This window comes from Gopherus evgoodei, chromosome 8 (assembly GCF_007399415.2).
Source record: "Gopherus evgoodei ecotype Sinaloan lineage chromosome 8, rGopEvg1_v1.p, whole genome shotgun sequence".
In the NCBI taxonomy this organism is placed as follows: domain Eukaryota; kingdom Metazoa; phylum Chordata; order Testudines; family Testudinidae; genus Gopherus; species Gopherus evgoodei.
The window spans coordinates 70,761,173-70,774,287 of NC_044329.1; the positions used below are offsets into that span (position 1 = coordinate 70,761,173).

A 13,115-nucleotide genomic window follows, 5' to 3' on the forward strand; every position below is an offset into this window, starting at 1 on the left:
ATATCAATCGGCTGCATGCGTGTGTTCCCTCTGTGTGCTGTCCCAGCTCTGCTCAGATAGCTGACACAGCAGATCCTGAGAGAATCCCCAATGACCACAGACTCTAGTGACGTACGAAGGCCAGGTTTATTATCGAAGAGAAACACAGTCTCCAGCTCCCTGGCAAACGATGTCTAAGGTGCTGCTAAGGTACAACTAGCCAGTACATATGTGCTCCCTGGCAATGGACTCAGCTCAGTCAGTGGCGGGACTTTCCACTGCCCCCTAGGCTGGACAAAGACACCGCCCCGTGGATGCATTCTTATACACAGGTACAAACAAGTTACACATCACTCCTGACGTATTGAGGTGCAACCCCTTTATGTAGCTAGGGGCCGCCTCTCACCTTGTACATGTTGTTTAGAACAAAACAACTCTATCCATCATATTACCCTTTTGGCCCTGTCATTGGGATGAGTCAGCTTGTTCCTTGTTATCTGTGGAATGTTCCAGTATCAGAGTGTCCTGGTACCGTGTTTATACTTCTGGTATTCAATACACTATATAGATATATGTTTATGCAACATCAGCCCTTTCCTTGCCTGCTTCTGTGGGCAGGGCCTGCCTCTAGCTCACAGATTAACTTTGCTTTGTTAGCAACGCCTTGACCATTACTTTAGTTCAGGCCTTAGGCCTCATACCGGGCCTCTGATACCAAGGTTTATATTTCAGGGCCTCCTCTTACTACAGAATAAACCAGATATTCCGCTAGTATACATTGGAGTATATTTGTTGATTTACACCATCTGAGCATCTGGCACTATAACCGTACAGTAACTCTTAGAAGGTCTATTTTATGCAAGTATTTTATTGATTGAATTTAAGTTAGACATAAATCATGTATGAATTTCCTCACATCCTTCTATGCACAATAGAGAAACATAGATCATATTTTGTGTAGATAAGATGGAGAACGTCTCTTCAGAAATTTACAAAGCACATGACCATCATCAGCCTATTACGCCTGAGCGTTGAATCAATGTAGAGAATATTTACACAGTATTTTGATTTGCAGGAATGCTTCTGAAGAGACTTTATAGCAAGGTTTCAGATTCTCATTGGTATCTGCCCTCGATGTGTTGTCACTGAAGACATTTAAAAATCAATATAGCTTACAGCCTTATACTCGGAATTTGACAGGGAAAGTTGTAAAAAATAAAAAATAAAAAAATAAAAAAAAATTCTGTAGTCTCTAAGAAACTTCCTGTTGAGTTGAAATGTGTTGAGGTTACCTGTGTGAACTCCATATGCTTTGGGATATCACATTGACTTTTGGAGACTTTGCAATCCAGCATACTCAGAAAAAAGATGCAATTCATACTTTTTTAAGTTGATGCTGGTAACTTACAGTTGCAGGAATTTAGTAACTGCCTTAGGTCTGATCTATGGTCTGCTCTACATTACACAGTTACTTCGATGTAAGCCACCTTATGGGGACCTATGTGTGCGTGTGTCTATACTTGAATTTGTCTCTGGCTGATGTAAGCACCCTGTTTTAAGGAGGAAGTAAAACCACCTCCCCAATTGGCGTAGAACCATGGCTGCCCGACTGAGGTCGACACAGTGCGAGTATTGGAACCTGTGTTGAACCTGGAGGTCCTCTAGCAACTGTCTCATAATGCCCCATTCCCTGCGACAGTGATCGCTTTGGTGGCAATTTTAAACTCCATTGCCCAGGAGTCACTGAGACCAGAAGCCTCCCTGCCCCCTTTAAAGCCTCCTATTTTTGGAATGCCTTTCTTGGATTTCCCACCTTGGCAAGCATACCTAGTAACTCACCCTTCTTGCATGCAACTGCCTAACTGACCACTCTGGCTCCACATACTAAATGCACCGCTGCCTGGAGTAGACAGGATGTATTGGATCTCCTGGATCTGTGGGGAGAAGAGGCTGTGCAAGCATGGCTATGGACCAGCCACAGAAATGTGGACATCTGCAAGTAGATTGCATGAGGGATGCATACAACGGGGTATGACAGGGACCAGCAGCAATGCTGCATGAAACTTAAGAAATTTTGCCAGGGAGGCCAACAGTAGATCTGATGCTGTGCCACAGATCTGCTGCTTCTACCAGGAACTCTGTCACAGTTGGTGGAGACTCCACAGACTACTATGGTTACCTCAGAGGAGTGTGAGACACAGATCCATGCCATGAACAGCGAGGAGGAGGAGTGTGAAGTGCAGGGAGGAGAATCCAACCTTACTGCAAATCAGGACCTGTTTAAGACTCCTCCACAGTGTAGCCAATCCTGCCAGGTGAACGTGAATGAGCCAAATGAAGGGGAAGGGAACTTGAGTAAGTTTGTGCATGCATTTTTCCTTACAATGTTTACCCTTAAAGATGGTGCCTGGCCCATCCCCAAATGAACAGGGAAAAGGCATTGACTCTTCACTGTTTTAATCATACAAGAAGTGATAGAGTTACTACAGATAGTGGTAGAATTTGCATGTGCTTTCATTCCTCCATGGATTAAGTGCGGCCATGTGGAGCACTTTACATGTGTAGGGATGTCCCTTTTATCCTTCTGAGCAATCTCAATACAAATTTCATGAAGATACTCTGCAATCCTTTCCTCAAGGTTTCTAGGGATGGCTGTCTTATTTCTTCCTCCATGGCAGGACACTTTCCAATGCCACTCTGCGATGAGTTCGGCTGGCACCTTTACAATCAACAGGCTTGAGGTGTATGGACCTGGATGGCTTCAGGATGCCAGTTACAGCTGTGTTCTCTGTGCCTTTGTCACCTTCAGGAGTGAGATATCAGCTCAAATCACCACCGCCTGTGAAAAATAGTGCCAGTATTCAGTGCCATTGCTCTATAGCTGTAACCATGGAAATAGAGACTGAAATTTTATAGCTTCATGCAACAGAAAATCTGCCTCACCCCCCACCACTTTTGGCAGGCCATACTCAGTTTGTGCTGACGTGACCCAAAGCTTAAGTGTGAATAAGCGTTTCTTGTTAAAAGTGTCCATAGGAATAAGGGTAGGGAGTTTTGAAACATATGCTTCCCTTTCTGTTGTGACTGTAAATCCAGTGGTATCTGCCTGTTTTTTCAGCAGCTTCTGGGCATGGTGGCCTTGAGAGAGTGTCTCTTCCACACCTGCAGAACACCTGACCCTGACGAGAAGGAGAAAGAAGAGGACTAAGAAATGCTGCATTGGACAATGAAGAAAGGACTTGGGGGGTCAATATGACCAACTGCATGGGAATTGGCAGGCAGCAAACCAAATGCTGCAGACCTTGGTTAACCAATATGTCCACCTTTTTCAGTCTTGGAGAACTCCACAGTCACTGCTTCCCATACTCCCAAACATACCACATGGCATCACGGCATGACATCAGTACCTCTACCACTCTATGCCAGAGAACAGCTAGGAAAACCACAGCTTCACATACACAGATTGTGAATCACAGTCTCTTTATTTGTAGCCACAGTGGTCTATATCTGTGCACTCAAATGAACATAAATATTTAAATCCTTTATAGTTTTAAATTATCACCCTGTTAAGTTATGTTAAACATTTGTGTAATGTTGTCTGTAGTTATTTTTGCACATTGATTTTTCTGCACTGTTTTTCCCCCACACAGTAAAGTTCAGTTTGTGGAGAATGAAATTTATCTTTCTTCATTCACAACAAATACTGCAGAAAGCATAGAGATAATCAAAGCAAACTGTAACTGTAAATGCACATCTAACATCACAATATTCATAATTTCAGGAAAATACCTAGTCGTGTTCATAATTGTACAGCAAATGCTTTACAATTCTTAGCAGCACCAAAGCTCCAGGCCCAGAGAACACTGCTGTGGCTGACTGTTAAAATGCTCTTTCAAAGCCTCCCTCATCCATATAGTTTTGTGTTGCAATCTTGTAATAGTCCTTGTAGACACAAGGTTCAAAGTCAGCAGGCAGATGCTCCACTTCTGCTCTCTACTCTGGTGGCAGCTTTGCCTCACTAATATTATGCAGGACACAGCAAGCAGCTATAACCATTGGGATATTTTTCTTACTGAGATCCAATCTCATGAGTAAATATTACCAGTGCCCCTTCAATCTAGAAAAAGCACATTCAACTGTCATTTTGCATCTGCTGAGCCAATAGTTAATCTTTCCTGGCGGTATTAAGTGGACAGTGTATGACTTCATGAGCCAGAGGTGCAAAGGGTAGGTTAAGTCCCCCAGAATCACTATCAGCATTTCAACTTCGGCAATGGTAATCTGCCAGCAGGGAAAGAATGACCTTGCTTGCAGCTCTCTGAACAGTCCTGTGTTCTTACAGATGTGAGCGTTGTGCACCTTCCTTGGCCACTGGTGATCCATCAATGCTTGCATAACCAGAGAAAAATAATGCTTTCTGTTGATGTATTCTGTAGCAAGGTGAGCTCATGCCGAAATAGGGATAAGCATGCCATCTGTTGCTCCAATGCACTTCAGGAACCACATTGCTGCAAATTCATCTACTATTTCCTAAAGACTGCTGAGAGTCACAGTCCTGCATAGCAGATGATTAATGGTCCTACAGACTTGTATGACAATGGCCCCTCACTATAGATTTCCCAGTTCCAAAATGATTTATTCACTGACTGGTAGCAATCTGGCATTGCAAGCTTCCAAATTGTGACCACCTCTCGGTGGAGAATTGAGTGGTGAGCTCAGCACACAGATCCATGTGGGCTTTTGCATCCAAAAGGTCTGCAGTCACTGCTCCTCATCCTAAATCTGCTTTATGATGTGATCCCACCAGTCAGTGCTTGTTTCTTGGGCTCAGAGGTGGTGCTCTACCATCTGAAGCTGCTCTATGAATACCAACAAGAACCTTGAATTGTTTTTCATTATGCCCCTCAGAAAACTGTCCTTGAACAAATACTCATGTCGCCCCATTGTTGTGGTACTTCCTGCAGGCCTGCAAAGACAGGAGAATCATGCATCCTGTAGAGGGCAAACACTGAAAAGTGCTATAGAATCATAGAATATCAGGGTTGGAAGGGACTTCAGAAGGTCATCTAGTCCAATCCCCTGCTCAAAGTAGGACCAGTCCCCAACTAAATCATGCCACCCAGGGCTTAGTTAAGCCTGACCTTAAAACCTCTAAGGAAGGAGATTCCACCACCTCCCTAGATTACCCATTCCAGTGCTTCACCACCCTCCTCATGAAAATGTTTTTCCTAATATCCAATCTAAACCTCCCCCATTGCAACTTGAGACCATTACTCCTTGTTCTGTCATCAGGTACCACTGAGAACAGTCTAGATCCATCCTCTTTGGAACCCCCTTTCAGGTAGATGAAAGCAGCTATCAAATCCCCCCTCATTGTTCTCTTCTGCAGACTAAACAATCCCAGTTCTCTCAGTCTCTCCTTATAAATCATGGGCCCCAGCTCCTAATCATTTTGGTTGCCCTCTGCTGGACTCTTTCCAATTTTTCCACATCCTTCTTGTAGTGTGGGGCCCAAAACTGAACACAGTACTCCAGATGAGGCCTTACCAATGCCGAATAGAGGAGAATGATCACGTCCCTCAATCTGCTGGCAATGCCCTTACTTATATAGCCCAAAATACTGTTAGCCTTCTTGGCAACAAGGGCACACTGTTGACTCATATCCAGTTTCTCGTCCCTGTAACCCCTAGATCCTTTTCTGCAGAACTGCTGCCTAGCCATTCGGTCCTTAGTCTGTAGCAGTGCATGGGATTCTTCCGTCCTAAGTGCAGGACTCTGCACTTGTCCTTGTTGAATCTCATCAGATTTCTTTTGGCCCAATCCTCTAATTGTCTATGGTCCCTCTGTATCCTGTCCTTATCATCAGCTCCTCCCAGTTTAGTGTCATTTACAAACTTGCTGAGGGTGCAGTCCACGCCATCCTCTAGATCATTAATAAAGATATTGAACAAAACCAGCCCCAGGACCAACCCTTGGGGCATTCCGCTTGATACCAGCTGCCAGCTAGACGTGGAGCCATTGATCACTACCTGTTGAGCCCGACTATCTAGCCAGCTTTCTATCCACCTTATAGTCCATTCATCCAGCGCATGCTTCTTTAACTTGCTGGCAGGAATGCTGTGGGAGAGTGTATCAAAAGCTTTGCTAAAGCCAATTATCTCATCATAGAAGGCAATTAGGTTAGTCTGGCATGACTTGCCCTTGGTGAATCCATGCTGATTGTTCCTGATCACTTTCCTCTCCTCTAAGTGCATCGGAATTGATTCCTTGAGGACTTGCTCCATGATTTTTCCAGGGACTGAGGTGAGGCTGACTGGCCTGTAGTTCCCTGGATCTTCCTCCTCCACAGGTGTGGGGGATTTTTAAAAAGGCACAAAAATTTGGGAGGTATTGCTGGATGGAGAAAGTTACATCATGAGAACTTGACCTCTAGCTCCAGAGATCCCTGGGAAAGTAATTTCTTTCCCACAAAAGCAGCAAAGAATCCTGTGGCACCTTATAGACTAACAGACGTTTTGGAGCATGAGCTTTCGTGGGTGAATACCCACTTCCTCAGATGCATGTCATCTGAGGAAGTGGGTATTCACCCACGAAAGCTCATGCTCCAAAACGTCTGTTAGTCTATAAGGTGCCACAGGATTCTTTGCTGCTTTTACAGATCCAGACTAACACGGCTACCCTCTGATTCTTTCCCACAACATATTGTAAATGTTTCCCAAAAGGCATTGTGTCGGACAGTGGCATGTGGCACATTGGGATACCGACTTGTGATGCGCCACACTTCACATCGACACAAGCATTCCTAGTGAGTACGCACAGCACTTACGTGAGCAGCCAAATATGCACATGAGTGATGTACTAACTTCAGTGGCTGTTCGCTGATGTAACTTGTGTCAAACAGTTTGTAGTATAGATATGGTCTAACAGTATTTCTTGAGTCCTTTAAGGAAAATAATGGGTCACTTCACCATGATTGGTCCCTCGAAATATGTGTTTACTACTAAACACCATCTGCTCCACTGTTATTTAGCTGTAACATTCTGAGTACGTTTCCAAGACCTGAAGAAGAGCTCTGTGTAAGCGCGAAAGCTTGTCTCACTCACCAACAGAAGTTGGTACAATAAAAGATATTACTTTACCCACCTTGTTTCTCTGATTCAATGGCAGTTTAGTTAAAGTCCTGCACAAGTCTGGGAAAATATATCCCTATTTTAATATATTCACCTTGAAGCATTTCTATATATTGCATTTGTAGCTCTGACTGTTATCTTGTACTGTCATTAGGTACTGTGTTTTATATACTGGTCTTGAACTGAAAATCTTAAAATTTCTGCTGCAGTATAACTTGGCTCAAGTATTTCTTCAGCATCCTTTTCTTTTTCCTGGCCCATTAGCGGTCCATTTTATCAAGACACTTATAGTGATTGCAGTTAACTTAGTACCAGGATACCACTAATTGACCGATGTAATGTACAGAACTGTTTTTTCACAGCTCAGGGAAATGAATCATTACTTTTGTCTTGTCACTAAAACATTAACTTGACTTGCTTAATTTTAAAATAATCATTATAAAATGAAGATGAACTAACAGTGCACATTTCAAGTTGGAATAAATTAGCCATTAATAGGTCTCTGAGTTTAGTTTCCCTTGTCACGTTGTATGGGAGATCCGGCATTTCAAAGCAAATGTTAAAAGTAGCAGCTACTCGTAAGTGATCTGTTGTCTTAGTTTGTTGGAACTCATAGATATACATGGAGACACAAATCTTCACTCTGGAAGCTTTAGGGGTTCTATTTACATTTTCATTTTTTTCTTATATTACTGTTTTTAAGGAATTGGTGAAAATCCACAGAAGTCTAATGCAGGACATTTTTGACTCCATTGTAAACAAAAATGACCAGAACCTGTATCAAATTTTTATTAACTACAAGGAAAGGTAATATTTATACACTAACTTTTACATACTTTAGTGATAACCTACACTCAGTCCATTGAAGTGTTTCTCTATGATTAAATACTTCATAAGCATTTATATAATTGGACTGAATATCTATGGGTAACAGCATCAGTATATGCAATGGGCTTTGAATGTGGAAAGTACGAAGGAAGTGCTATTATTATTTTATAGAATGGATTGTTCATTTTTCCCAAAGTGCTTTTGTCACCGCTTTTTCATTTAAAAATAACATCCATATTTTATATGAAATCATATAACTTAGTTTTTATGCCAGAAGCTGTGAAAAATATCTTCGAATGCTTTATAGAGATAAGCAATACAGGTACTGAGATAAAATAAGCAGAGATGGGGAGAGAAATAAAATAAGGCAGAAAGATACAGGCAAGGCATTACAGAGGACGGAAAGAAGGGTAAAACAGGCTGAGGAGAGTCTTAGGGGGTCCATGGAAGGTGTTAATGAAGTCACTTCTGAACTGGAAATTGAAATAATTGGGGAGCCAACTGAGTTGTTTGAGAAGAGGTTGATTCAGTCACACAATGCTTGTGAGAAAGCAGCTATAAGCTAACAGAAAACGCCTGAATCTGGAAAGCTGGATTTTGGGGAGAAGATGGGAAAGGAAGTTGCCATAATCACATTGAGTGGAAATGAAGCCATATATGAAGGTTTCAGCAGAGAAGGAGCTTTTGGCAGTGGTACGTGTGTGTGGGTAGATGGTGACAGACTGAGGGAAAGAGTGATTATTGGAAAGATATGGTTAGTGAAAGCAAATGGCAGATCTGAGTGTAGAGGGGAATTACAGGACCAGGAGTTGTCTCAGGCTGCTCCTTTTCTCCAAAAGAAGCAATGTAACTTAAGGAAGCTGAGAGGAAACGACAAGTTTATTTTGTCAAGGGAGGAGAGATACTGGGTCTAGCTCTATTTGTACTGCAGTATGAGTTTAAAATAATAATTAAAGGTGAAAGATGTGCAGTTAGTATCATCACTTTTGATGTGGAAGCTAATGCTAAACAGAAGATGATCAAGAAGGAGAAAGATTAAAAATAGAAGACAAGGGGGTAACTGAGGCTTGTGATCCCCAAAGATGGAGCTTACAGTTTAAAGAGGAGTCATCTCTAAAGATTTAGAACAGTTTGAGAAGAGTTGAATTAATTGTTACTGAAGGGAACAGGAAGTTCCTCGTACAAACCTGGATTCTTTCCAGTAACTTTACAAAAATCAACCAGTGGATACCATGCTGATCTCTGACTGCTGTTAAGAATTTCTTGTATTTACATATGTTAGCTATTATCTTGACCCAAAAGCCTCATAGAATGTAAACTCAATAGAAGCTGTTAAATCAGTTTGCAAAACCTACTGTTGCTGTAAAAAGAGTGGATGTAATTAATCCTGGGCTAATCCTATGTAACAGAATTTATTCATTGCATCCTTTGAAATCTATTTCTTAACATTGTAAATACTAATGGCTCTGGTGCTGTTAAGTAGCAGTTACATTGCCTTGCAGCCTGAAACAAATGCTTTATTGTGTCAGTATATGCATGTCAATGTTAAAGTGAATTGAAATGATTTTACAGCATTTTGATTATGATCTTTAGTATTTTTCAAACATGCACCTCATTATATTCTTGGGTAAGCTTTGTAATACACATCTAGGGCCAAGTTATGATGTTTGGATATGTAGGTACAGCTCCCAATTGAAGGGAAGAATGTGACCCATATATTTGTTTGTGAAGTGTGAACAAAGACTGTTTATTTTGTTTTTTTTGTTTTGTTTTAAAACCCACACACCCTCCCTCTTGTTTTTTTTCCTCTTGCTTTGGTTTAGAATGGTTATTTATGGGCAGTACTGCAGTCAAGTGGAGACAGCCATATCCTGCTTAGACCACATTTCTAAGACAAAAGAAGATGTTAAATTGAAGCTAGAGGTACTGATGTTTATTTTTTTATATACAAATATAGATCTGCCATCCCCCGCAAGAAGAAAACTGTCCATTCTGACGTGTGTCTATACGTTCTTTTCTTACCTTTTTAACCTGAAGTAACTGACCAAATTAAACTTGTCAGGTAGAGACAGAAGAGGTAGAATCCTGGTCCCACTGAAGTCAGAAGAAGTCTACTAATGACTTCAGTGGGGTCAGGATTTCACCCAAGAAGTAGTTTGTCAATGAACACTTTTTTCTCGTAGTGTTTTAGGTGAATGTGAAGGTAGCTGAGAGTAAAATATATTAATGTTATAATTAGAATAACATTTAAAGACTAAACTCTGCCCCTCAGCACATCTCTGCACAAGGGATTGTGTGTAAGACACACCACCCCAGATGTTCAGACAACCTTGGAAGCACAGTTTTTCTCTTTGGATAATCAGCTACAGCCCTTTATAGGGTACAGCATACTGCCCATCAGCTTTGGTGGGGAAGTGAATGTGCGGGGTGGGAGTTTGATGATCTCACCTGTGATAAACAGGACTTCTATTTTTTTAGGTTCACTAGTCACCTTCAATCCACACAGTTGTTATGCTTGTTGTGCTATTATGCCTACATCTAATAAGACAAAGGCTACGTCTTCACTACCAGGCGTATCGGCGGGTAGCAATCGATTTCTCGGGATCGATATATCGCGTCTCATCTAGACCGATATATCGATCCCTGAACGAGCTCCTGTGACTCCGGAACTCCACCAATGTGAATGGCGGTAGCGAGTTGACAGGGGGAGCCGCGGACGTCGATCCTGCGCTGTGAGGACGGTAGGTAACTCGATCTAAGATACTTTGACTTCAACTACGCTATTCACGTAGCTGAAGTTGCGTATCTTAGATCGATTCCCCCCTCTAGTGTAGACCAGCCCAAAGAGTGTTCTATTTACCTGCAGTGTTGCACTTGAACTACCTGCTGGGCACTAGCCAGAGTGATTCCAACTGCTATCTCTGTTGCTCTTATAGACACTCACAGCTTCAAATCAACAAAACTCTGTGTGGTTTTTTTATCTCTAATTACAGTATTTATACCGCAGTCATCACTCTGCTGTACTGAACCCTGACGAATAGGATCTGGTTCTGGATCCAGATCTTGGATACCTCAAAATTCAGGGGTGTTCTGAACCAGGGTTTTGGTTCAGCTTATCACTCTGGAGATGCTTTTTTCCTCGTTATGGTAGTATTTAGTATCCTAATATCTGGGTGATCTGGCAAACTTGTATGTCTACTTTAAAAAATTAGGAATGTACTTTGTACCTTTTTTGTTTTTTCCCAGGAATCACAGTTCAATCTTTAATTTTATTTTTTAAAAACTAGGAATGTTCCAAGAGGGCCAATAATGGGAAATTTACTTTGCGGGATCTTCTAGTGGTTCCTATGCAACGAGTTCTGAAATATCATCTGCTGCTGCAGGTACTTTATTTTTGAAGTTTAAAGTGATTAAGCGCAAAGCTGCGATGGTTATCATCAGAGGATTGTTATAATGAGGGTTCAGTGTCTTTATTAAAGGACAGTGATTAACGTTTTTATTGACGTGAATTGTGACTTATCGGTCTGGAAGTTAAATCCAGTGCAGTTCAGCCTTCTCTGTGGTGATCATTCCACACAGTTGAAGCCTATCTGAGAATAACAATCACTCTTCATTTAATGACTTATTTAAAAGTTAGTGGTGGCAAACTATGAGAGTGGTGGTTTTGTAATGTAGACCACTACACCCAAAGACTAAGCTGAACGAGATTATACCATTCTTTAAGATACTTCCTTGCTATAGTAAATTATAATAAAACCATATTTATTTTGAAATGCTTCTTATTATAACCCACAAAGCTCTTGGCTTCCACAGTTAGTCCTATAATGAGGGTGGAGAGTCTTATAAATTTAATTTGATAGCTGTTCCAGGAGACTCATTAGTTCAGCAGCAAAGAAATATGTTACTGTATTAGATTGTCAGCCCAGCTGATGCTTGTAAAATGTCATTTTAAAAAGAGCTACTACCTTTATGTGAAGCATAATTTTGACTCTGCAGTGCTTTGTGTAATTCAAACTTATTACATTTCTTGAAATATATCTCTATAAATGCAAGTCATCAATATTCTGATCAACAGAAAATCATGAAAAAAACAAACAAACCAAACCGATGACAGAACCACTTTCTTAAAACATTTGAGACCGGAACCAAAGCAATATAATCAAATTGTATATTATGAAAAATGATATGAAAGATTATGGCACTCATAGTATTTTAAAGTATGAGGCATCATAAAACTACAATCGGGTATGTAACGGGCTGTCAAAATATATTACAGTATTTTCAGGAGAAAAATATCCACAAAAATTGCTAGAAAAACTGCACTTTTAAGTAGAAGCATCTATTTCTACCATTTTCTAGTATTCTAGCAATATACACCTCTACCTCAATATAAAGCTGTCCGTGGGAGCCAAAATATCTTACCACGTTATAGCTGAAACAGTGTTATATTGAACTTACTTTGATCCACCAGAGTGCGCAGCCCCGCCTCCTCGGAGCACTGCTTTACCATGTTATATACAAATTCATGTTATATCGGGTGGCATTATATCGAGGTGGCTGTGTATTGTTTTTGGTTACAAAATATAGTCCTCTGATTTCTCTCTAGATTTTCTTTTTTGCTTTTAATTAACCCATTAATTTTTCTAGATTCTAGATGGGCTATGTATCTTTTAAAATATAGCAGATAGCTTAACATTCTTATACTGTCAATATATGAGCAGTGCACAGTAGTCTTTTTATTTGAGTGATAAATGTATAAAGTGATTGGCAGCTGGCTGATTGAAAAGTTGTTATAAGAAATATCCCTGCATTTTGAAAAGTTGTTATAAGAAATATCCCTGCATTTTGCAAAATAGGAACTGGTGAAGCACACTATTGACCCAATGGAGAAGGAAAATCTGAAGCTGGCACTTGATGCAATGAAGGTAAGTGTGCTGTGGCAGGTAGATGTTTACATCTTCACTGCCAGTTAAAATGGTTGGGGCCTTTTTCAGAATACACAGGCATGCAGAAGTGAAGTTCACAGTAAATTTTCTGCTGAATTGCGGGACCTCCTTCACAATAGAGCTAGCAAATATTTGTTAACTAGCCACAAACTCTTGTGTAAGGAGGCTAAAGCAAGGATATTGCCACAAGCTTTTAGTAACTTAGTCAATAGGTTTTATATGGTATGGAGTA

At 40.9% G+C, this 13,115-nt stretch overlaps 1 protein-coding gene across 3 annotated transcripts in view; it reads left to right on the forward strand.

Moving 5' to 3' along the window:
- The window catches only part of VAV3 (vav guanine nucleotide exchange factor 3), a 248,589-nt gene that overhangs the window by 104,662 nt on the left and 130,812 nt on the right, over positions 1–13,115 (forward strand). For all 3 annotated transcript variants that reach the window (XM_030574176.1, XM_030574178.1, XM_030574177.1), the window contains exons 8-11: positions 7,813–7,916; positions 9,761–9,860; positions 11,225–11,320; positions 12,794–12,862. In XM_030574176.1, the coding sequence (XP_030430036.1) occupies positions 7,813–7,916; positions 9,761–9,860; positions 11,225–11,320; positions 12,794–12,862 (369 nt within the window). The remainder of the gene's footprint in view (positions 1–7,812; positions 7,917–9,760; positions 9,861–11,224; positions 11,321–12,793; positions 12,863–13,115) is intronic.